The 21,592-nt window shown below is 38.8% G+C and overlaps 1 protein-coding gene across 7 annotated transcripts in view; it reads left to right on the forward strand.

Annotated features, from left to right (window-relative positions):
- The window catches only part of Phactr4 (phosphatase and actin regulator 4), an 87,656-nt gene that overhangs the window by 26,886 nt on the left and 39,178 nt on the right, over positions 1-21,592 (forward strand). For 6 of the 7 annotated variants that reach the window (XM_013519486.1, XM_005394954.2, XM_013519485.1 and 3 more), the window contains exon 2: positions 434-487. In XM_013519486.1, the coding sequence (XP_013374940.1) occupies positions 472-487 (16 nt within the window). In that variant the 5' untranslated portion in view covers positions 434-471. Of the gene's footprint in view, positions 1-433; positions 488-18,264; positions 18,612-21,592 lie in introns of those variants that run through there. The other variant, XM_005394951.2, reaches the window with a different exon arrangement.

Here is a 21,592-nt window from a genome sequence, read left to right on the forward strand (position 1 = left end):
GAATAATCATTAACTTTTCTCAATGGTTGTTGTAGGAAATACATAATAATAGACATGCATCCATTTATGAAATAGGATAGGAACAATACAAACATTGCAGAGTTATGGATAGATTAGTAGGAAAATATCAATGGCTGCTATAATACATGGTGGTATCTTCAAAGTGGTTTCTCAGGAAGACAGAGATACATAAGAAGGATCTAACAAGTAATTACAGCCTAAGGGTTGTCAAAAATCAAGTGAGCCATCTGGGGTTCAGTTTACTCTTGAACTCACTCTGTAGCCCAGGCTGTCCTTGAACTCATGGAGATCCTCCTGCCTCCGCCTTCCTCCCGAGTGCTAGGATTACATGCCCAGCTAGGCTTATCGTTTAAAAACAAGAAGTGATAGATTTTATGTTTTAATTATTTCATTTACCTTTTTCTCATTTTAGAAACAGTACCCTACCTCCCTAAACTGGTTAATAGTGGCATGGAAGATCCATTTGGTGAGTATCACCTCCATTTTTCTTAGTAAATGTTATTTGTGCTTTATTCTTTAAATCCATTAAACCTTTGAGAGTAAATTAATTCATGTTCAGTGTGTTACTCTATATAAGGGTGACTCTCAAACATTTTGCTCTCACAAACCATTTATATTCCAACATAATAAAAGGTCACAGTGTGCTTTTGTTCGTGAGACTTTTATCTGTTTATATTCACTGTATTATAAATTAAACCTAAGAAATGTAAGAACTATTAATTCATTTAAAATAATATTCATAAACCCATTATAGGTTATATAAAACAACATTTTGAAGGAAAGATAACTCCTTTTTTTATTTTTCTATTTTTTTGATAACTCCTAAAATAAAAAAAAAAAAATTGAGCAAGAAGAGTGACATTATTTCCTATTTTTGCAAACCTCTAATGTCTGGTTTACGTGAAGACAGCTATATCAGCACATCGGCTTCTACATTCAGTTTGTATGTTATGACAGGCTCTGTACAGTTGGGAAGTAATGAGAGTGAAAAGTCACATAACATTGTAGTATTATTACAAAAATCATCCTAATCTTATGGACCTCCTGAAAGGATGGGGATCCTGAGGGAGGATGATTTAAGAGCTGCTACTCTGAAATAGTAGTCAACCCAATAAAACCAAGAATCATTTGACAAATTAAAATGGAAATTTAAAGTTTTCTGTCCTGATCCTTTAAGTTATATATACTTCTTTTTTTTTTTTTTTTTTTTTTGGTACCAGGAATGGAACTTACAACCTCACACTTGCCAGGCAGGCTCTGTGCCACTGAGCTATCTCCTTGGCCCGTTTTTTTTTTTGTCTTTTTGAGACAGGTTTTCACTATGCAGTTTAGGCTGGTCTTAAACTTACTGTGTAGCTCTGGCTGGCTTTGAACTAAAGTGATCCTCCTATCTCAGCCTCTCAAGTGCTGGGATTACAGGCATGCACCACCTATCCAGGTTATATACTTCTTTCTGCATGGAAATTTGATTCTGATGTTTAAGAAACCAGTGTGCTTTGTAGAGTTTCGTTAGTACTTGGTCAAAGAAGTTATTTGTAATAACAGAGATATTTTGCCTATGTGTCTGTCTAACCATAGGAGTAAGGGAATCTACATCTACTTACACAATGGTTTAATATCTGCCTTTTTGACTAAAAAGTCAGTTGTATATTGAGGTTTGTTTTCCTTTTGAGTGTCATTTCAAAGTGAGAGATCTATCCTACGATACCAGGTTTTTTTGGTTTTTTGTTTTTGATAACAGGAATCAAACTCAGGAACTTGTGCTTGCCAGGCAGGCACTTGTGCCACTGAGCTATATCCCTGGCTTGGATACCAGGTTTTTGGTTTTTTTTTTGGTACTGGAAATCAAACTCGGGACCTTGCGCTTGCCAGGCAGGCGCTTGTGCCGCTGAGCTATATCCCCGGCCCTATGGATATCAGTTTTTTAAAACCGTATTGTAAGGTAGGAAAATTAGTTGGGAAGTGCTTGCCATTTAAAAACGTGCATTGCCAGGCAGAATGGCGCATGCCTGTAATCCCAGCCTAGGGAGGCTGCGGCAGGAGGATAGTTGTGAGTTTAAGGCTAGCATGGGCTATGTAGTGAGTTCAAGGCAAGCCTAAACTACATACCAAGACCCTGTCTCAAAAGCAAAACAAAAATATGCATCACCAAAAAATTATAAATAAGTAAAAATAAAATTAGAGGCAGTTTTACTTGTTTAATCTCAGCATGCTGAAAGAAGCTTATAATTGAAGCATTTTCTGTTTCTTCAGCCTATGGGTAAAAGTTTTAATCTCTTTTATGCCATTACAATTTGAGAAAGTATTCTTAAAATGTTACCAAGTTTATTTTCTACTCTTGCCTGTTGCCATTGATAACTGAGGTTAAGCTTTTTTGGGCTACTGATACTAGTAATTAGATAGCTCAGATGAATAGTTTTTGTCTTATTTTAAGTAGATTTCTGTTGAAAACCGTGCAAGGTAAGAATTTCTCTGTTTTTCATGACCCTAGATAATTTCATTAGACTTTTGGTGAGGGTGGTACTGGCGATTGAACTCCAGAGCCTTCATAGTGAGCTACATCCCAGAACATTTTAAATTTTAAGATGTGGTCTTGCTAAATTGCTCAGGCTGGACTTGAACTTTTGTTTCTCCTACCTCAGTTCACCAGAGTGCTATGATATCTGCTATGCACCATCATAGTGAGCTAGGATCCCTCCTCTCAGAGTAATTTGAAGTTTTATATCTAATTCATCAATGAAAACTTGAGTTTGAACACTAGATGGCAGTCAACACTTTGTTAATAAATTTATAGTTTCATTTTCAAATTTTTTTTCTTTTTTCTTTTTGAGACAAGGTCTCACTATGCAGTTCAGGCTGGCCTTGAGCTCACTTTGTAGCCCATGCTGGCCTCAAACTGGCAATGATCCTCCTGCCTGAGCCTCCCAAGTGCTGGAATTACAGGTGTGTGCCAACACGCCTGGCTTTAAATTAATTCTTGAGCAGACTGTTTATGAAGACTTGGTAAACTGAGTTTATGTTAGCTGTCTGGTAATAAATTCTAGAGAATATATGGTAACCCCAAAGATTTTTACTAGCAATTTAAATTTTCTTTCTGACTCACCTCATTACCTTACTCTACATTCACAGGTTACTCTCATTACCTTACTGTACATTCAGTGGCTAATCTGAAATCTGAAATGCACCAATACCTGAAACTTTTTGAGTTTCAGTATAACAGTACAAGTGGAGCTGGGCGTGGTGGGCACGCCTGTAATCTCAGCACCCAGGAGGCTGAGGCAGGAAGACTGCTGGGAGTCCGAGGCCAGCTTGGGCTACAAAGTGAGCTCAAGGCCAGCTTGAACTGCATAGTAAGACCCTGTCTCAAAAAGACCAAAAAAAAGCAGGTGGAAAATCCCAGCTGTCCTCATGAAATAGGTTACAGTGCAAGTACATGCACACTAAAAATATTATATAAAATACCCTCTAACTATGTTCATAAGGTATATTTGAAACACGAATTTACATGTTTAGAATTGAATCTTTTGTTTTATTTTGTTTTATTTTTTGGAACAAGGTCTCCCTATGTAGTTAAGATATAGTCCTTGAGTTCATTATGTAGCCCAGACTGACCTCAAACTCATGGTAGTACTCCTGCCTCAGCCTCCCAAGTACTGCGATTACAGTAGGCTTGGATTTTCCTTTTTTGTGTGTGACAGGGTTTCACTACACAGTTCAGGCTGGCCTAGACTCACAACAGTCCTCCTGCCCCTGCCTCCTGAGTCCTGGGATGACACACGTGTGCCACCACACTCAGTTAAACTTGGATCTTAACCACAAGATACCTTATTGTTCATTTGCAAATATTCCAAAATAGGAAAAAAACCAAAATACTTGCAGTCCAAGTACTTTTTATAAGGGATTCTCAACCTGCATGTTTGTTTGTTTTTGTTTTTTGAGACAGGATCTCACTATGTAGTTCTGGCTGTCCTGGAGCTCACTATGTAGCCCAAGTGGCCTTGAATGCCCAGCAGTTCCTTCCTCAGCCTCCCCTGGGATTACAGGCGTGCCTGTGCTCAGCTTTCACCCTACATTTTGGATAAGGAATATTCAACTTGTATAACCAAAATTTTAATATAATCTAGTATATCAAATTTATTATGGTAACTAAATTAAAGTATAACTTAAATTTTCTAAAGAGTATCAAAATGTGTTGCTGTGGAAGTTAGAGTTGGCTTGTAGTCGGTTGGAACATAAAGTGAGATGTGCTTTGGAGATAGGGGAGGGGTGGTGGTGGGAATTGAACCCAGAGCCTCACACACACACAAGCGTTCTACCACTGACGTGAATCCCTAGCCAAATTGGACTTGGTGGGTTTTTTTTGTTTTTGCAATGTCAGGGATTGAACCTAGGACCTCACGCATACTGAAGTAAGCACTCTACCACTGAGCTGCTACCCCAGTCCACAAGTATGCTTTTTTTTTTCTCTCCAGTGTTTTTGTTTTCTTTTGTTTTTGAGACAGGGTCTCGCTATGTACTGTAGGCTCGCCTTGAACTCACGGCAGTCCTCCTGCATCAGCCTTGAGAGTGCTGGGGTAACAAGTGTGTGCCACCAGGCCTAGCTTGTTCAGTTTTTCTGAGATAGGATCTTGCTATATAGACCAGGTTAGCCTCAAACTTGCTGTCTTGAATGCATAGTTCTCCTGCCTCAGCCTCCTAGAGTAATGGGATTACGGGTCTGACCTAGCACATGCAGTTCTCTGTATACACAATGCTAATTGACAAAGAAAAAATTCTGAATATAAAATGATCTTATGGGCTGGGGATTTAGCTCAGTGGCAAAGCACCTGCTTGGCAAGCGTGAGGTTGTGAGTTCGATTCCGGGTACCAGGGCAAAAAAAAAAAAAAAAAAGAGCTTATTTCTAACAATACAGAGTTCCTATAAGATGAAATGAGATTTTTTTTTATTTTAAAGAGAAAACAACAAAGACAAAGACAAAAACAAAACAACACTAAAACTATAAAAATGATACATAATTTCAAAACAACATGATAGGAAATTAACAATGGTTGTTGTATTACTTATTGTTATCTTCAGAGGGAGTGAAATTTTTGTGAAGATTAAGAGAACTAACAGTTACCCAAGTGTGATAGCATATCTCTGTAATCCTTCTATTGAGGAGGCTGAGACAGGAGAATCAAAAGTTATGAGACCAGCCATGTATGGTGGCACTCACCTGTAATCCCACACTTGGTAGGCTGAGCCAGGAGGCTCACTGTGAGTTTGAGGCCAGCATTGACTACATGAGCGAGTTCAAGGCCTGCCTGCACTATATAGTGAGTTCCTGCCTTAACTTTCCCCCTAAAAAAAGAATTACTTGTAAATACTGTCAGTTTTCTTTGTTAGCGACAGGCTTACATTTTAGCAAATATCAGATATCTATGCTTGGATAGCATGATTCCTCATTCTTTCAAATAAAAATGGTATTTCCTAAAGACAACTGGCTCAGTCATACAAGATAACCATCTCGTTTAAGTATATAAATTTGCTTTTTATGCTTGCTATTTCCTCACATTAATAATAATAATGATAGTGTGCTGAAGGATTAAAATTCATCAAAACTAATTTTTGTGGCTTCATCAAGGGCATCCTTAAGTTAAAGTTGGCTTTAGTCTTAACTGTAATTGTGTAGTGGGGAAGCATCCTCCTGCTCTAGTTTGGTGCTACTGCCTTGGTTTGTATTAAGATATCAGCAGTTTTGTTTATCATTGCTTTTACACCATCAGTGGAAGTCTCAGGCAGTAAAAAAGGCAAATGTAGTCAGGTACCACATTCCGACTCTTCAGTCGACAACAGACCAGATCTTCAGTGGTGGCCCAATAAGACTATATCACCTGGTGATGTTGTAGCCATTTTAGTTTATAGAAGTGCACCCTGTGTTCACACAGCAAAGAAATTGCCTAATGGGGGCTGGGGATTTAGCTCAGCGGCAAAAGCGCCTGCCTGGCAAGCGCAAGGTCGTGAGTTCGGTTCCCGGTCCCGGAGAAAAACCAAAACCAAAAAAAAAAAAAAGAAATTGCCTAATGACTCATTTCTCAAAACATATCCCCTGTTAAGCAACGAGTGACTGTAAGTTTTTAGTATTTTCACATACTCAGTTTTACCTCTCAGACTCCTGACATGATCTTAGAGATCCCTAAGGATCATTGGCCCTTAATTGCCTCAGTTTTCTGAGGTTCACAGAGTGCTTTTTATGAAAGTCATGGGCAAAGTCAAGACCTAGTCTTGGAAATTGTATTGTGTGGCGCTTCCAGTGTAAACCAGATGTGGGACATTTAGCAAAAATATTCTCAGAGAGAATGTGCACCGCTGTGGTTTCTCCTGTGTTGTCTATGACTTACCTACAGCTTTCAGAAATGGGTTAAAGAACTCTTTCGTGGGGTCAGGTGATCTCATTAGGCAGCCAGGAATGCAAGTCGAAGGCTAAGCTCACCTGGGCATATTGTGTGTGTGTGTGTGTGTGTGTGTGTGTGTGTGTGTGTGTGTGTGTACACACGTGTACAGAGATTGAACCCAGGCCTGCCTTTGCATGGAGCTATACGCCAGCCATTGTTATTCGTTATTTTTTGTTTTGAGACAGGTTCTGAAGAAGTTGCCCAGGATGGCTTTCAACTTGTGATACTTCTGCCTCAGCTTCCCTAATAGCTGGGATAAAGGCATGCAACACTGTAATCACCTGTTCTTAGCTTTTAAAACATGATAAACAAAGCTGGGCATGATGGCATGCACTTGTAGTCCCAGCTATTTGGAGACTGAGTCTGGAGGATCTGTTGAGCACAGGAGTTTGAGGCCAGCATAGGCAACATAGGGAAATCCCCATCTATTAAGAAGATAAGTGGCAGCAAAGACCTGGGTGATGATGACAGTCTCTTGACTGGTCAGATGACACTGTGTATGTGTTACACAGCTGCCATCCTGGGATATTCCCTCTTCATTCTTCTGGCCACTCTTCTGTCCTCTATTGGCTCTTTGATTTCCTGAATCACATGTGTTCCTCTTCTTGATTGCAGGTCATAAGTGCAGCAGCTCCTCCCCCTCTTCCTCCTTCTTTCTGTTGTTTTTTAAAGGGGATTTTGCACTATACTGAACTCACGTGGTGCTGGGAATGGAACCCCAGACCTTACCCTTCATAGACAAGCACTCCACCTCTGAATACAACCTGAGCACCAGGAGATCTTTTTAATTGTCTGAATGGTTCTGTTTATAATATCCTTTCATTGTTTCAACAGATTTCCTTTTTTATTTGACTAATTTCTTAAAGTTTCTATATACCTTTTTTGGGCTTTTTTTTCCCCCTAAAGTTTTTCTCTATTCGTTTTGATCTTTTTCATGTTAGGGTTTTTTTTTTCTAATGTTTGGTAACAGTTAGCTCTCTGGTCATGATTAAGAAAGGAAGACCAGCCAGGCATGGTGGCACACACCTGTAATCCCAGCACTTGGGGGACTGAGGCAGGAGGATTGCTGGGAGTTGGAAGCCCACCCGGGCTACAAAGTGAGTTCAAGGCCAGCCTGAAATGCATAGTGAAACCCTGTCTCAGAAAAAAGGCAAAAAGAAAGGAGAACCAGCTGTGGATATAGCTCAGCTGTGGAGCACTTAGGTAGGCTTTTGGAGGCCCTGGGTTCCATCCTTAGCAACCCCTCCCCGCCAAAAAAGGAGTGGAAGACTAAATACTAAATAGCCAGTTAGAAGCTTTAAAGGCATAGCCTTGTTGCCGGTAGCCCTTACTGTAGCCTGGGTTTCTTGGCCTTATTGTTGAGGACTATTACTCCATTTAAATATTAGGGCCCACAGGGTATTTTCCCATCAGTCACTATTTGGATGGTAAAGGGTAAATAAAAGCTAGGTCACAGGTTGCTACATTCAGCACTGACTACGGCCTGTGCAGTCAATTCCCTTCCTTTTTGGTACCATATCCCTGTCACTGATTACTTTTTATGTCTCTCCTAATCCAAAGGCCATTTGTTTTATTGCTTTCAGCAAAAGACTTCTAAAATTCTTTAAGAGTTGATGTGGAAGCTGAGTGTGATAGTATACACCTATGATCCCAGTACTCAGAAGGCTGAGGCAGGAGGATTGCTACAAGTTCAAGGCCAGCCTGGGCTGCATACTAAGTTCAAGGCCAGCCTGAACTACAAAACAAGACCCTGTCTCACAATAAATAAATAACCAAGAGTTGGTGTGGTACAGACATCAAGGTCATGGAGTAGGGGAAGTGATGATAAAGGAATCAAACAGCTTTTACCCTTATTCTCCTTTATTTAGGTCCTCTCTCATCTAGTTTCAAAGGGACCTGGACATAATAAGATGAACATTACTTGTTAACCTATATTGATGTACATTGCCTTTAAAAGCAAAAGGTAATAACTACATGAATCCCAGCACTTGGGAGGCTGAAGCAGGAGGATCACCTTGAATTCAAGGTCAGCCAAAGCTGCATAGTGAGTTCAAGGCCAGCCTGAACTACATAATGAGACCCGGTCTCAAAAAAAAAAAAAAATTAGACTGCTTTCACTTTCTTCTTCTTCTCCCTTCTGTTTATGGCCTAATATCCAGTCTCTTCACAGTGTGTTGGAGGAAAAGGAACTGAAACCTTGACATATCATTCGTTACAAAGTTCTGACTCTGGAGTTATGTCTACAAAGTTTTGTCATGGAGGAGGTTCTGGTATTAATTGCCTTCTCAAAGTCAACTGACTGGTTTCATTAAGTTTCTGCATACCCTCCCTTTGTGGATAGGAACATACTTGTTAGGAAATATTTTGGGGTATGTGTTTGGAAAAATAGTTAATGAGGTATCAATTATTAGTGTGAGTTCTGAACTTAAAGCTAATTGCAAAGACTGTATCCATATACAGTAAGTTCCTGACTGATGAACATTCATGTTACAGACCTTCCCAGGTGTGCTCGTGTAAGACTCACTTCGTTGGATTAGGAAAGAGTCTGATTTACAAACATTCTCCAAGAACAGGACTTGTTCATAAGTCGGGGACTTACTGTACATCATATCCTGGGAATAGGCTCATAAGGCAATATCTCCTTTTGATTAAAATTGCATCATTTAGATAATATGAGAAGCCATTTGTTAAGATAATAAGTAAAATGTGTCACTTCCCAAATAAATAAATTCAGTTACTTTCTTCTTACTCTGTCTGAGTTTATTATGAAGGGTTTGTGTGTGTGTGTGTGTGTGTGTATGTGCGCGCGTGTGCGCATGCTAGCTGTTTAAGACCATTTGTTAAGGAACCATGCTCAAGTCTAATACACATCAAAGTTTACGAGAATAACTTCTTTGATGTTACATTATTACCACTTTAAATTCAAAATGTCAATAACACACTCCCTCTCTCCCCATCTTAAAGAATGAAGGACAAAATATGAACTTAATTAGTTTTGAGATCCTTAAAGTGTAGGAGATAAATTCCTTTGAGATGAAATGAGGTCAGAAATGATGTCACAGCTGGGCATGGTGGTGCACTCCTGTAGTCCCAGCACTTAGGAGGCTGAGGCAGGAGGATTACTGAGAGTTTGAGGCTAGCCTGGGCTACATAGGGAGTTCAACGTCAGTCTAAAGTACATAGCAAGACCCTGTCTGAAAAAAACAAAAACAAGAAGTGAAGAAATTATGTCAGTTTCATTTTTCCTGTTTTTATTAGGTTTTTTTTTTTTTTTTTTCCTTTTTGAGACCGCGTTTTTACTATGCAGTTCAGGCTGGCCTTGAACTCACTTTGTAGCCTATGCTGGCCTCGAACTCCCAGCAGTCCTCCTGCGTCAGCTCCCCAAGTGCTGGGATGACAGGCATGCACCACCACACGTGGCCTATTAGAAATTTAATATAGCATTATTATAAGTGTGTATGAAATATCCTCCATCATATTACTTCCCAAGAGCATAAACTAATGGGGGGCAAGGTCTTTATTAGTCATCTTAAAGAAAGCCTAGAAAGGGAAGAATGCTGGTGTTCTGGGCCCATCTCCTGCGCCTCTCACCACGTTTCATTACTTTTGACTACTGCAGAATCATAGCAAGTGTGACAGGTTCACTAAATGTATAAATTGGTTTCCATCTGAATTTATTTCTGAATATTAAACCCTTATAAATATTTTTTCCCAGCCTATAGCTTGTCTTTTATTTTGTTACAGAAGTTTTCAATTTATTAAAATCCAGTGTAGGGGCTGGGGATTTAGCTCAGCGGCACAGTGCCTGCCTGGCAAGGTCGTAAGGTCGTGAATTCAATTCCTGGTACTGGAAAAAAAAAGAAAAAAAAAGTAAAATCCAATGTAATCAATTTTCCTTTAATGGTTTTTGTGTTCTCCCCAAGAAAGCTTTGCTCAACCCAAAAGCTACAAAGATTTATTTTCCTGTATTTATTTTTTCAGTATTTTTATAGCTTTAGGTTTTACGTTTAGGCTGGCTTTTAGATTGTGATCCTCTTGCCTCATCGTCCCCAATAACTGAGATGACAGTTTTATACCATTAGGTCCACCTACAGAAGACTTTTTACTCCCAAGTGTACAAATCCCACAATTATTTTAGCCTGTTACCATTTTGCTTTTTTTCTTTCATTCTCTAAATCAGCACAACAAACTGGCTCTCAGCTCCTTGAATTTTAGGAAAGGTAATATTTTGAAGGCTGTTGATGCTTAGGCCAGAGAACAAAGTGAGTATGGGTATGATATTTATTTAACAGCTAATTGAGTCCTGTGTCATGTGTTTTTAATTAAAAAAAAAAAAAACTAACTTTACTTTGAAGTAACAGTCATCAAAATTATATCTTAGAAGGTTTTATTTATTTTAATAATTAATCTGAAAAAAATTAATCTGTTTAATTTTACAGATTCAACAGCACTAGTAAAGCTTTTCAGAAAAGTCAGAGCAGGATTGGGGAGTTGCAGTGGTCCAAGTTGCCCATATTTTCCTCTGACCCCACTACATTGTTCTCCTGAAGCATAAATGTGTTTAACTCTTTTGTTCTGTTTCATTTTATTTTTTTTAAGATGTAGAACTTAAAGTAGGTTGAATCAAAAACACGGTTTTTCTCTTTGACTTTAAAAATATCACTGGGCATGATGGTGTACACCTGTAATCCCAGCACTTAGGCTAAGGCAGGAAAAACACTGTGAGTTTGAGGCCAACCTAGGTTGCATAGTGACTTCAAGCCCAGCCTGAACTACACAGCGAGACCTTATCTCCAAAAAGCTAAAAAATAAATGCATATTAAATAGAGCCCTCTCCCCAGAACTTCATTCCCTGTGATTGTGGAAATTTGTGGATTCTGAGGGAAGGGAATGGTGTAAAGGAACAGGATATTTCATACATGGAAAACAACAAATCAAGTGTTTTGAATTGCTGCCTAGAGCAAGTTTGATAGAAACATCACGTATATAGTCATCCTTAGTTCTTTTTCAGGAATGACTACTGACTCATAGTGTCACCAGGTGTTCATTAGTCAGACCTTTTATTTAGTAGAGGATGAAGGCTATATTTTTCTGCACATGTGCCCAAAAAGAATATTGTTTAAGGCACTTCATTAGAAATGTCTGCGTGATATTCACTAATGTGTTAGTTCTTGCTGGACGTTACTGTGTTTCCACTTATCTGTGACTGGGTATTGGTAATCTTCATATTTCTTTCTCCTTCACTCTATTAAAGGGAATTTGAGAACCAGCTCAGGTAGGAAGAGTTATGAAAGAGAGACAGGAAGACTTAGGTGGCAGTGGCTGAGAGTCGTCTCTGTGAGTCATCAGCAGTGAATGCCACTTTGCTAGGAGACATTCAGCACATTTCAAAACCCTTCAATGGGCACTCCTTGATTTCTGTCTGGTTAGTTTCTACACATCATTGATACTTCTTGGGTCCTTAATAGAGGTCAGGTAGGACTTAATTTTTATGAAAATTATGTGATTTTTGTAAAGCATGTTTTTCTTTAAGGCTTCTTAATCTATATTACTATAGCTTCAAGAAAAATCTATATTCTGCCCATGAAAAAGTAATACTTGGGTTGGAAAATATATTAATGGATGGCCAGTAAGATGGAGGTTGTTAATTTTCAACAGCTACAAATGAATATAATTCCCGATAGGCTTTGTTTTCCCCTGCTGTGATACTAGTGCTTGTATGCAGGATCTTCATACAAAGCAACATTCCCCAGCCCTTCTTTTCTCTTTTGACACTTGCTGTCTCACTAAGTTGTCAATTGTTCAGGCTCACTCAAACATGAGATCCTTCTGCCTCAGCTTTCTGAATGCTAGGATTGCAGGTGTGGGCCGCTGCACCAACCTAACAAAAAAAATTTTTAACAGTCAAGATTCCTTTAGATGATTCCCAGTACAAAAAAAAAAAAAAAAAAAAAGAATCAAGATTCCTTTAGAATAAACTGTCAAATAGTGTGATGAAAAATAGACACTACGCCAGGTGTGGTGGCACACGCCTGTAATCCCAGTACTTGGGAGTCTGAGGCAGGAAGATCTTTGTGAGGTCAAGGCCAGCCTGAACTACATAGAGAGATCCTGTCTCAAAAAAAAAGAAAAAAGAAAAAAGAAAAAAGAAAAAATAGACCTTCTTTGCTGATGAAATGTTAAGTTTAGGTTTTTGAGACACCCTTGTTATTACTGGTAAACTTTTGAGTGTGCTATTTGTGTGTGTGTGTGTGTCTTTGTTTGAGACAAGGTTTTGCTATGGAGTTCAGGCTGGTCTTGAACTCCCTTCATAGCCCAGCCTGGTCTTGAACTCAGTGATCCTCTTGCCTCAGCCTCCTGAGTACTGGGATTTCAGGTGTGCACTACCATACCCAGCCTGAGTGTGCTTTCAAAATCCTTTACTTTCAGCATGCCCAAGAGAACTTTTTGTAATGGCAGAAGTATTCATTCTCCAATGTGGAAGCCATGTATAGCTATTGAGCACCCGAAATGTGGCCAGTAGAGCTGAAAAACATTTTGTAAATTGTATGTAATTTTACTTAATATAAATGTAAATAATCACCTTTGACCAGAGGCCACAGTATTTTTTTTTTGAGGCCACAGTATTGAAAATTATACATAGATACTTAAGAACTGAATAGTACAGTGATTAAAATGTATTGTAATATAATCTATTTTATTTTTAGTATGATTGGAAATGTTGCTTTTCTATTTTGTTGCCATTAGAACTAAAGAGATTGTAGTGTTAGGAAAATGACAGAGGAAGTTAACTGAGGAATGTGTTGTTTACTTCAAGTCTTTGCTTATATGTCATTTTCTCCCAAGGCCCTTCTGCTCACCCAATTTATAATCCTTAGTTATAGAAAGGACATTATGGCCACTATTCCATGCATAATAAAATATTTCTTGAAATATTTTTTCATAAGCAGAATATGAATGGTATAATAACTAAATCTTCGAAGCAGCCTATGTGTCTATCAGATGAATGGATAAACAAAATGTGATCTTTATACACAAGGGAGTACTTCTTGGCCATAAAGAAGGATAAACTTGAGTCATTTATAGGAAATGGATACATCTTGAGACCATAATGTTTAGTGACATAAATCAGACACACAAGCTTAAATATCACATGGTTTCTCTTATATGAGAAACCCAAATTATAAATAAGGAACAGAATAAAAGGTAATAGGAAGTAAGGAGCCCCATAAACTGTGAATCATTTTGCTCAGTTTTTTCCCCCACATTGTCTTATCTGCATTCAGCTAATTCTCATGTTCTTCAACCCCAATCTTTCTTGCTGACTTTACTGTGCTAAGAAACTCCCCACCTTAGGCCATGGGGATAGCTCAGTGGTAGAGTTTGTCCCCCATTCCCTAGGGTGGGGAAGAGATTGATTCCCCTCCCCTTCTCTTCCATTGTATTCTTTCCTTGGTATTGGGATTAAACCCGTGGCCTTCACCCTGAACCACATCCCCAGCCCTTTTTATTTTTTATTTTGAGACACGGTCTTACAGGGTGCCAGGCTGGGCTTGAGCTTGTGATCTTCCTGCCTCACCTTCCCAGTGCTGGGATTGCCGGTGTGTGTCACCACTCGTGGCATGACTGCCATTCTTGAGGACAAAAGAAACATTTGGCTGCTGTAACATAAAAATAGAACCTCCCCGTTTTTGAGGAACTGTAGTGCTTATGTTTAAACTATTTGAGAGATGAGGGGCATTTAAATAAACAAAATAAATGGAGAGAGAGAGGAGCCAGTATATTAAGCATCTCCAATAATCAGAGTCCTTAGAGATTTGTCTTTGCATAATCTTCACAGCTGAGTAATTATCTCACATATGTGCTAACCGAGGCTTGTATGAAGTAAGTTACCCAGTAACTTAATAAGTAATCTCAATCAATAAATGAGAATGCTCAAAATTTACAGTTATATGTGTCTCTGCCTCCCTTGTTTTCTTCCATTGGAAAACCACACAACCTTCTGAAGTAGGCAGAGAATTTTCTTTTTTTTATGTACCAGGAATTGAACTCATGACCTCAGGCTTGCCAGGCAAGCACTTATGCCACTGAGCTATATTCCCAGCCCAAAGGTTGACTGGGAATAATTTTTTTTTTTTTTTTTTTGAAGTAGGCAGAAAGCAAGGAAGAGTTACAGTATTTGGTGTAGACTAGGAGGCAGTTTTGTTTCTTCTTTGTATCCACTGAGCCAGCCACAGAAAGAAACCAATATTATTTGGGGTAAGGGACATGAGTATCTGGTGACTCCAGTGGCACTGTCTTTGTCTTTTTCAGCCTGACCTTCAGGCTAGTTTGCATAAAGTACAGATGCTTTCTGCTCAGAAGCTTAAGCCCATACAGATTGTATGAGGGTTTATGTGAATGAACATTTGTACAACTTCATGTCCTTTATTACTACTGTTTGCAAAGCAGTAAGTTCTCAAAAATCATCATGAACATGCCATTTTCCCCATGGAAGTGAGAGTCTCACAGCAGCTCTTAGGGTTATTTGCAAACAGCCCATGGTCGCCACACTCCTTGGCCTCCATTGTTGACACTCCTCACTTTGTCATTTGTGACTAGATTCTGTGAGCAAGGCTCACAGGCTGTCTTTCTTCCTAGTACTCAAGGTTAATATTTGTTGCGTGTACATTGTAACCTAAGTTGCTCCAGTCATTGAGAGTTTAGGGATAAATACATCATGAGCCCTGCACATGAGTTTGTAACCTAGTAGAAAAAATATGAAGGTCATTGCAGTTCAGGGCTGTGCGCCCAGCAAGACCAGAGTCGTCATCAGTTCTTTACCTTTGCAATACTCTTGGTCCTTGGGCCTTTTCCACTTTGTGTCATCCCTTCTGTGGCTGCCTCTGGACTCCCTTACAGCCACCAGCATGTGTTTGCGCGGTACCTGTGTGCTCATTGTGCTCTATTGTCAGGCTGAGGACGTGGCTCAGTGAAGAGCACTTGCCTGGCCTAGCATGCCTAAAGTCCTGGGCTCAATCCCCAATACTGCATAAGAACAAAAACATACTTTGTTGCAGAACCTGTCTACTTGGTCTCTAAGTACCTTAAGGGGAAAATATATATATAAAAATGTATTTTTTTTTCTTTTGTCTTTTTGAGACAGGGTCTCGCCATGCAGTTCAGGCTTGCCTTGGGCTCACTCTGTAGCCCAGGCTGGTATCGAACTCACAGTGATCCTCCTGCCTCAGCCTCCTGAGTGCTGGCATTACAGGCATGTGCCACCATACCTGGCTGAGAAAGCAATATTGAAGCCAGTTCTCTTTTTTTGCAGTACTGAGGTTTGTGCACAGGTCTGCACTGAGCTATATGCCTAGCCCTTTTTTAATTTTTATTTTGAAATAGGGTTCCTCTAAGTTGCTAAATTTTCCAGGCTGGGCTTGAAATTTCAGTCCTCCTGCCTCAGCCTCTCAGAGTGCTACAATCACAGGCATGTGCCACCATGACTGGAATGTTTGAGCCAGTTCTTAAAGAATGAGTAGGACTTCCCCAGATAGATTTGGGAAAGAAATTCTAATGTAAGCTTACAATTTACACAGATAGAAGAAGTAGCGTAGAGTTTACAAATGGCTAGGAAGGCTTTCTAATTTCCACATAGAATGTGAGGCACAGTTATTAATTGCAGGGCCTTATTTGTTGCATATAACTATCCAGAGCCAGCCAGACTGGATTAGAATAGAGGGATGGGATAAAGGAAAGTAAACAGATGAAGTGTGCAGCTCAGTAGTAAAGTGCTTGTTGAGCAGTACTTAAGTTTAATCCCCAGAACTGAGTGTGGGGAAAGAATCTGTTTTCTCCTGCAATTATATATCCAGAAGTTAAAAGAGTCTTTTACTAAAGTATGGATTTATGTGATCTGCTAATAATTTTTGTTGGTCATCTTTAGAAACTTTTTTCTAAGATTATTTAATATGTGTGTATCTCCCCCCCCCCATATAGGTGATTGAACCCAGGGTTTATGCACTGAGCTACATCCTCAGCCCTTTTTTCATTCTGAGATCTTGTTAAATTGCTCAAGCTCGGCTGGAACTTGCGATCTTCTGCTGGGATTACAGTTGCGGGGCTGGCTAATGTGTATATATATTTTAAGGAAAGAAAATAATTAAAATAATTAGTGAAAATATTTGTACATGGAAGAAATTAGTTTCACAGCTTATACTTGATAATGGTGTTATGTTCTGAACTCCATTCACTACTACCCTTTCACCCAATGCAAAAGACTCCAGTTGGTCAGTTGGTTGGTTGGTTGGTTGGTTATTTTAGAGAGTACTGGGGATTGAACCCGGTGCCTTTACATTGAGATGTGTCCCCAGCCCTCTTTCATTTTTTATTTTGAGACAAGATCTTACTAAATTGCTAGTTTGCCCAAGCTGGGCTTGAATTTGCAATCTTCCTGCTTCGGCCTCCCAGAATGCTGGGATTGCAGATGTGCTGCCATGCTTGGCTAGACTCTTGAAATTAAAGTCTTTTTTTAAAAAGTAAAATTATAAAATGTTGGTTATTTTAATAACTAAAGTCTCACCTAGTAAATTACATACACTTGGAAATTGTGGTTTTCAAGGGAAGATACACATTCTCACTATAAGTTAATTCACTAAAGTGCAATTTTTTTATTTATGTATGTATTTATGGAGACAGGATCTTGCTATGTAGTTCAATCTGGCTTTGCACTCACTATTAGTCAAGGCTGGCCTCAAGTGAATAGTGATCCTCCCTGTCTCAGCCTCCTTAGTACTGGGATTACAGGTGTGCACCCCCCCGTGTCTGCCTCATCATGGTCTTCTTTTAGGCTGGCCTGAACTCTATAGAGGCCCTGTCTCAATCAATTAATTAATTAATTTAAATGTTGCCTGGATGTTCCTACATTTTTTGCTCTTATAGATCCCTTAGCATTGTCATTTTCTTACTTGTACCATTGCTATTTCTTTCCCTTTCAAAAACTGATAGTAGTAATAAGATAAAAGAGAGAAATAGAATGTACCATGGAAAGTCTAAGGGAAATTCTAGGTACTAGAAATATTTCTGAAGTTTCAGTTTGGAGAGCAAAAGTTTACACTAAAGCCAAGAATATAGTTCAGTGGTAGAGTGCTTTCCTAGCATGTATGAGGTTCTGGGTTCAACCTCTATTACTTGAAAAAAGACATTTTTTTTTTGTACCGGGAATTGAACTCAGGACCTTGCACTTGCCAGGCAGGCCCTTATGCCGCTGAGCTATATCCCTGGCCCAAGAAATTTTTAAAGCAAAAGCTTTTTTTTTTTTTGTAGCTATCTTTTATTGAAGGAATAGTATTAAATCCCTGATAATTATAGGCTTGGTGACATGTAAGACCCAAGATTTTACCTCACTACTCTGAGAAGCTGAGATAGCTTAGTGAATTAGTAAGAGCCTGTCTTAAAATTACAACACACACACACTTAAAAGACTGTGTGTGTATCTTAGTATGAAGGGCCTATAAGTTCAATCCCTAATACACAAAATTCTTGTGTATTTGTTTTTTATCTGTTTGTTTGTTTGTTGTTTGTTTTTGCAGTACTCAACTACATTCCAGATATTTTTAAAATTTTTGATCACACTCAGTTGCCCAGGCTAGGCTCAAACTTAGACCCTCTTACCTCAGCCTCCCAGAGTGCGAGCACTACAGGCGTTTACCACCACCCACAAACTCCCTTTCTACTGTAGCTCTGACCCTGGAGAGTTCCAGCCAAGTTCAAAGTCAGGAAGGAGGGTGTGGGCTTTTGGGCTGTGCCGCTCAGCAGCTAGAATGTGGTTGGCAGTCTCCTCCCCTTCCGCACTTCAGCTCCGCACAGTGTGCACTCTGGAATGACAGGCATTCCTGTGTGAAGAGAGCCAGCATGAAGACATGTTTGTAAGAACCGCAAGTGCCCAGGCCAGGATACAGGAAAACAAAAACTCTTAGCAAATTAGCTGACCTCATGCTATTTCCTGACATTTGGCGGTGACAGTGAGCAAGGATTTCAGCTCTCCTCCTTTTGTGGATTTATCCTTTAAGAGAAGTTTGCTTTTGTCCGGGACAGTTTGTTGTCGTGAGATACATCAGACAATATAATCATGGGGCAAGCTGATGTCTCCAGACCGGTAAATCCAGATACAGTTGGTGAGTAATAAGGCAGAGAAACACAAAATCTTGACAGACACAGGCAGATTTACTGGTGAACTTGAGTAGTTCATAGGAATTTAAGTGCAAGAATTTTGATGTTCGTAATTTTAAACATTTATATAAATTTGTGAAGAATGAATGAAAATATATAAGCTGCATCTGGTGTAGCTCAGTGGTAGAATACTTGGCTAGCTAGCTCTGTGCACCAAGAAAAAGATGTGAGTTATTATCCCTCGGATATATTAATATACCACTGTTTTCTTTTACTTGATCCCTGTGGAATTTTTCATATTATATTGCTATGAAGCTACCCATCTGTTAGTTTCTTCCCCTTGTAGGAATAAATACTACTGGAACTCTGTATTTAGAATTCAGAGGGATATTTCAGGTGTTTTAGAGGACTTAATTGCTAAATACGTGGTACAGAATTAGAACTTCTGACTTCCAAAAAACAGGACCATTTTTAAGAATTGAGTTAATTTTTTAGACTTAGTTACACATTTTCCACATAAATCTCAGGTTTCTTCCATTGTGCTGGTATGTCACTTTCTCATAAGACAGCGTCTTGATATACAAACGTTTTGGAAGTCATTGCTTTATAGTGGAAGTGTTATCTCAGGGAATAGTTAGACATCAGGTTGATAATTTTGAGGATCGTTCAGAGTTTAAAGCTTATGATGTAAGTGATTTTGTTGCTGTAAGCTTATTGTCCAAATTTGTATGATTTTACATATAAAATGATTGTAAGTTGGGAAAATATTTTAAGTGGATGTTTGCTAAAGAGTTGCTTAATATAAACAAGGTAAGGGAACACCTGTAAATTATTTTTGGACATTATACTATTTTTAAAAAGATTTATAACTTTATGTTCATTTATAAAGCAACAGAAAACATTTTCTGTCTTATGCTACTTTTTTTCTTTCTCAGAAATAAATGTTTGTGACTTTTAGGAAAAATATGAAAGTGTGGGAATACAGGTGACCTAAATATGACCTATAATTTGATGTGATTTAGTTTCTTTTTTTTGTTTGTTTGTATCGGGAATTGAACTCAGGACCTCATACTTGCCAGCCCTGTGATTTAGTTTCTAAAGGTGTTGTTTTCACTGGGGAACTTTCCAGGTGAAATATCTACAGAAGTATTTTTCGTGTGTCCTGAAGCTGAGGCACATGGATCACAAAGTGAGTTATTCAGCAACAGAGTTTTAGGACTATAATCAGTACATAACTTACTTTACTTTGATTACAAGGGCTGGCTCTTTAGCAATTTAAAACCACTTTTAAAAAATGAAATGTCATAAATGTACAAAGGTACAAAAAAAAAATGTAAAGAACCCTCTGGGACCACTGCCCAGTTTAAGAAATGAAACTAAAAACAAATATATACCTCATCTGCCCTCTCCCTACGCCTGCACTCCCTGACGGTGACATTTTCTTCATTGTTCCTAGACTCAGCAACTCTCCTGCATTTAGTAAATAACTTACTTTTGGACTACTAAATTCTCTGGTGGTTTCTACTCCAAAGATTAGTTCTTTATTAACAAGTATAGTAAGAACTCAAATAATGCTAGACATTTATCTATGAGGTAGATATGAAAAGGTTTTAAAAAGCATTAAATTATTACATGGGTACAACTTAGTGATAGGTGGTATTTATGAAGAATATCCATCTAGTATCTATATATTTTATGAAAAAAATTTCATGGTATTGTTTACCTTTTTTTTTGAGACAGAGTCTCATTGTGTAGTTCAGGCTGGCCTGGACTCACTGTGTAGCCCAGATTGGGCTCGAACTCACAGCAACCCTCCTGCCTCTGCCTCCTGAGCATTGGCATTATAGGTGGATACCGCCATGGCTGGCCTTTTTTATACTTTTAAGAATCAAATATATTGATCAGGTATAATCCCAGCTCTTGGGAGGCTGAGGTAGGAGAATCTCCACAAGTTCAGGGCCAGCCTGAACTGCATCTCAGGACCCTGTCTCCAAAAACAAAACAAAAAGTTGAAAATCAAAAACATAAAGAATTAAAAATATTTGTAAATTTAGCATTCATAAAGTATTCTTCAAGTTAATTGACTCCTACTTAAAGATAACAATATGCAATGTGTTGATCATTGTTACTCTCCTATCATATTGTTTTGGAAATTTGGGGATTTTGTCTCTTTTTTTTTTTTTTTTCAAACCAGGAATCGAACTCATGACCTTGCGCTTGCCAGGCAGGCGCTGTGCCTCTGAGCTACATCCCCAGCCTTGTCTCTTTCTTTAAAAGAAAAATTTTTTTAAAAGTTAGTTGACTCTGACTTATAACTAAAGTGTTTGTTTTGTTTTGTTTTGTGTTTTGTTTTTTGTTTTTGTACCGGCAATTGAACTCAGAACCTTGTGCTTGCTAGGCAGGCACTCTTACTGCTGAGCTATATCTGTGCGCCCAGTGTATTTTCAAATAAATAACTTGTGCATGAGGATTTGCATGCAAATGCATGAGATGTTGTATCAGTATCTAACCAATTTTTATTGTAGGAGCTCTAAACAACTGATGAGTATTTGAATACAGAGTAGGAATTTATGCTTCAATGACCATTTGAAGAAATAAGCAATTAACTCATCAGTTTAAAAGGGGAAAAAAAACCTCTTAAACAAAATATGTCTATCAGAGAAACCTATAAAGTGCCCGAATAAAACTTTCAAATAGCTGGGTTTGGTGGTGCACACCTATAATCCCAGCATTCCGAGGCAAGATTTGAGACCAACCTGGGCTACATAGTGAGTTCAAGACCAGCCTGAACTGCATAGGGAGACCCTGTCAACAAAACAAACTTTTCAAATAATATTTTGTAGTTCTTGTCCAACATAAAAGCTGAATGTCGAGCCAGGCGTGGTAGCACACGCCTGTAATCCAAGCACTTGGGAGGCTGAGGCGGGAGGATCCTTGAGAGTTTAAGGCCAGCCTGGGCTACAAGTGAGTTCAAGAACAGCCTGAA

Source organism: Chinchilla lanigera, unplaced genomic scaffold (genome assembly GCF_000276665.1).
Source record: "Chinchilla lanigera isolate Chin_1 unplaced genomic scaffold, ChiLan1.0 scaffold00051, whole genome shotgun sequence".
NCBI lineage: Eukaryota > Metazoa > Chordata > Mammalia > Rodentia > Chinchillidae > Chinchilla > Chinchilla lanigera.